Here is a 4,937-nt window from a genome sequence, read left to right on the forward strand (position 1 = left end):
ATTAACAAATCATTAACACTAATAATTCTCGATAAAGACTTTTTTTCTTTTCCTTTTTTTTTCCTTTTTGTTTCCTTTTTTTGTCATGTAGATAAGCTGGTAATAATTCTGCATCCAACTTTTTTTCTTCTATTTTATCCTCTACATTTACTAACTCATTTATTTATTTTCCATAATTTACATTTTTAATTTATTAAATTATCATTCAATGAATTTGCTAATGTAATGAAAAAGAAATTATTAAAGAGAATATAAAGATTTCTCTAGTAATTAAATGGATTTTAAATATAATTTTAATGATATAAACAAGTAAACTGCAATAATGCAGTTCATTGTGAATTTACTTTGATAAAAATTATGCATTTTAATTGAAAACATATATTCTCATTAATTATTAATTTTTAAGTACAAAATATTTATTGCTTTTTATAAGTAATATTCAGTAACATAAGTTTACTGCTTTTAAATATAATAAAAATACTTAAATAACAAAAAAAAAATTTTAATTATATTAATATCACTTAATGAAAATTTTATTCCTAAAAATTAAAAAATATTCTCATGAAATTTTTTCTTTCTAAAAAATTTTTCTTTTTTAATTTGTTTTTTTTTTAAAAAATAAAATATATCTCTATAAAAAAAATTTGGTCAAAATATTAATTTTTCCCTATTTTAACTAGATCCTGTGCGTGAATAATCCTTTATTCTCTGTTAAACTATTAATTTTTATTATCGTAAATTTTATTAATCTTATGAAAAATTAAATGTTTCATAAAATCAAAATTCTTAATATTTATTTTATTTTTTCTCTGTTCTTTCTTAGATTTGGATTCTGCTTCATTTTCTGTTATCTCTTTCATAGATTCGGATTCTGTTTTATTGTCTGTCATCTCTTTATTAGATTCGGATTCTGTTTTATTATCTCTCAGCTCTTTATTATATTCGGATTCTATTTTATTGTCTCTCATCTCTTTGGTAGATTCGGATACTGTTTTATTGTCTTTCATCTCTTTTGTAGATTCGGATACTATTTTATTGTCTTTCATCTCTTTCCTAGATTCGGATTCTCTTTTTTTGCGCCTCATCTCATTCTTACATTCGCATAAAAATTTCACAAATTCTATGTGGAGTTCTTTCTTAACACTATCAATTAATTTTCCTTTTTCTTCTTCTGAAATATCACTTCGATGAAATATTGAAGATAGTTCGTTAGCTTTCTTATCTGAAATTTTTTTCCATTTAACATTCCATTTTTTTTCTTTCACTTTAGGATCCATTCCACTTGTTTCTTGATTAAATTCCTCCCACAATTGTGGATTAATAACATTATGCCAATAATCATACGGATTCTCGTATTGAACCGGATCTTCACATTTGTTTTCTTTATTATCTAATGGAAATTTTTCTAGGCATTCTTCAGCTTTTGTTTGCTCTTTTCCTTCTGTGTTACCCTCTGCTAATATTCTTTCATATTTTAACTCATTTTTTGTTTGTAATATATATTTATCAATTAATGTTTTATAGGAATCACACTATGGATTAAATAAAAATTTTTTAAAAGATTGTTTCTTTTATTAGAATAGTAAATCACATGGAATATTAAAAATAATTAGAAATAAAATATATCTATATGTATATTTTTTGTAAAAATTTTAACTTACGTTATAAAAAAATTGATACATCCAAATTAAAAGAAGGAATGTAGTAATTTTTAAAAATAAAATTAACGTTTTCATATTAATATATTAATATATTTATAGAATAATATTGAAATGGAAGTTGTTAATTCAGATGTAAAATTTTTCAATTTTCAATAATTCTAAATTATGGATTTGTAATATTAATTTGGATATTATTATAACTTGTATTAATTTCTTAAATTTTTAAAATAGAAAATTATTTTCATATATGAAATGTAATTTCTAATTTTTTATTATTACTTATTATATTATGGTTACATTAGATAGGAACAACATTCTTAATTCCTTAAAAAATAAAATATGAACGTTAATTTACAAATAAATAAAAAATATAATAAATCGGATAAAGTTATTTTAAAAATATTTTATTAAAATTTTGTTTATCTTTGAATTATTTAAAAAAATTAAATATTTCTTATTTAATGCGTATAAAAATTATAAATGATATACATTTAATGTTAAAGGATTTTTTTTATTTTTTTTTTCTAAACTACCAATCTCTGTGAATTATGTCGAACTTTATATTATTTTATATACAGTATATTGTGATTAATAAATATAAATCTTCATGTATTATATATATTTATCTCCATCAAAAAAAGAAAAAAAACTCTATAAATTAAAAATTTTTATACGCATGTATTTTTCATGCAGTATACTACATTTGTCACAATTTTTCACTTAATAAAAACTAATTTTTGTTTGTGTATATTTTTCTTTTAAATATAACTTTTTTGATTTTTCTAAAATACTTTTATTATCTTATTTCTTTTTTTTTTTATTTTTATTATTGATAAATATTTATACAATATATGTATATATTTATTTTTTGTTATAACTATTTTTTAAAAAAAATTACTTTTTCAACTATTTGAAAAAAAATGAAAAAAATTTATTAAGTACTTAAATTCAAAAGAAAAAGTGAAAATAGGTATTTACACTAAAGAGATTATGATAACAAATCTCATAATAAGAAAATTTAAAAGTCAAATAAATTAATTACAATTTAAAAAAAAAAAAGAAAAATACTATTTTTTAATAATATATTTACAGTTTAAGATATTTTTTAAAAAAAGTTTTATTTTTTGACAAATTTACTTAATTTATTCTAAAAATACATTTTTATAAATTTACTTTTTTACGAGTAATATTTATTAGTTTTAGAATTAATATTAATGTTATTTACTAAATATAAAAATATATCTTTAATTTAATATAATAGATTTTTTCTTATAAAATTCAAAAGAATACATTTTTATTGCAATATAAAAAATATCATAAATTAAGATAAAACAGAATTATAAAATAACTTTCTGCATATATATTATTATAATCTTCTAATTAAATATAATAAAAAATTATTTTATTTTTTTTTTTTTTGCCTTTATATATTTATTTGATAAGTGTTCATTATTATTACGATGTGTTTATTTTCTTTTTTATTTCTAGTTTTATATATTTTTTAGCACAATTTTTTATTTTTCATTTTACTTACCGAAAAATTTTGGTAACTCATTTATATAGTTTAAATGAATTCAACAATTGTCCCTCCATAAAATAACTTTTTTCTTAAAAGGTTAAATTTTATAAGACACCTTTGTAAATATTAATGCAGAATTTTAGTATAAATTTTTATTTTTTAAATTTAATTTGTTACAATCTTTGACGCATTATTAATAAACGTAGTGTGTATAAATACTATCATTTTTATTATTTTAACACTAATTTTTCTCTAAGAAATAATCATAAATTTAATAAAAGTGCATTTTTCATGATTTATATTTTTTTAATATTATATGTAGAAGTTGTTCTTACAAGTAAAAATATGCAAAATGTTAAAGTGTCTTACATTTAACATAGATATTACATGATATTAAAATGATTTGAATAGTGTGTGTATTGGAGATATAGAAACTTAAATTATCTAAATAACAGTTCATGAAGTATTAAAATTGTTATAATTATTATAAATAGGATAATATTCCTAAGGAAAAGAAATTTTTTATAGCTCTGATTTATTAATGATTATTAAATTACTTTTCTAGTGTCAAACATATAAATTAATAATGAATATATAGTGTAAACTCTACTTAATTTTAATATAAAATTTTTATTATTATTAATAAACATTAAATATTGCTTAGTTAATTATTTTCTTTTTAATAAAGCAACACTCCAAAATGTAATTTCCTTAATATTACATTTTAGCTTAAAATAAAAATATACATTCTATAGTAGTCTTCACATTATCTTCCAAAAAAAAAAAAAAGAAAAACTAATTTTTTTTTTTAAGAATACATTTTTTTTTGTAATATAAAAAATATAATCGTAATATATATTTTTTTTCAATTGTAAATACATACACAAAAAAAATATTGTTATTTATTTATTTTTTTTTAAGTGCGTCTACTTTAAGTGCAAGTATGTATATACACATATTTTTTGTTTACATACTTTTTGAATAACTAATTTAGTGAAGACATTTATTATATCATATTGTCCTTGCGAATTAGCATGCACAAATTGAAATGTTTTTATTCTATTTGTTAGTCTAAATATTATACAAAAACGGTAAATAGTATTGTTTATTTTTTTTATTAACTGGTTGTTTGGTAACTTTGCTAGAGTACTGAACAAACAAATTAATAATGAGCATGTAGAGTTGCCTCTACGTTTTTGATGTATTTATATATACTTTTATATGCTTTGAACGAGTGATTCTCAATTATATACTCTACTTCGTTCAGCTTTCTTTGATCTTAATAGGCATCTATTTACTTTAATAAAAATCCTTATTTTTATTAAAAATTTAAATCCTTATTGAATATTTATTATTATTTAATTGTTATTTATTTATTTATTTGTTATGACTTATGTTCAGTAATTTAAACATATTGCTGTTGAATTAACAAACATAAACAATTAGTAAAAATACAAATAAATCATATGAATATTAATTACATGAAGATTTTATTGTCATATGTATAAAATTCTATTTTATAAATTCAAAATGTAAATATTATACAAATTAAACTCTTTACAAAAACATTATTATCTTTTGTAAAAAAAATCTCTTCCTCAATAAAAATCTCTTTCCTTCCCAAAAAAAAAAAAAAAAACCTTTTTTTTATTTTTTCTTTTATCTTTATCTTTTTCAAAAGAAACATATCTCAAAAACAAATTATAATAATTTTTTTTTTTTTTTTTTTTTTTTTTTTTTTTTTAGATAGCACAACT

At 18.2% G+C, this 4,937-nt stretch overlaps 1 protein-coding gene across 1 annotated transcript, besides 1 other annotated feature; it reads right to left on the bottom strand.

Moving 5' to 3' along the window:
- Positions 1-719: 719 nt before the first annotated feature.
- Positions 720-1,736, bottom strand: PGAL8A_00267200 (fam-g protein; the record flags this gene model as incomplete). The annotated part of the gene is made up of 2 exons (XM_028671648.1): positions 720-1,532; positions 1,662-1,736. 2 exons carry the CDS (start codon positions 1,734-1,736, stop codon positions 720-722), a joined length of 888 nt encoding a protein of 295 aa, XP_028528279.1.
- Positions 1,737-4,286: 2,550 nt separating this feature from the next.
- Positions 4,287-4,937: part of a repeat region that runs on past the window's edge.

Source organism: Plasmodium gallinaceum (genome assembly GCF_900005855.1).
Source record: "Plasmodium gallinaceum strain 8A genome assembly, contig: PGAL8A_v1_79, whole genome shotgun sequence".
NCBI lineage: Eukaryota > Apicomplexa > Aconoidasida > Haemosporida > Plasmodiidae > Plasmodium > Plasmodium gallinaceum.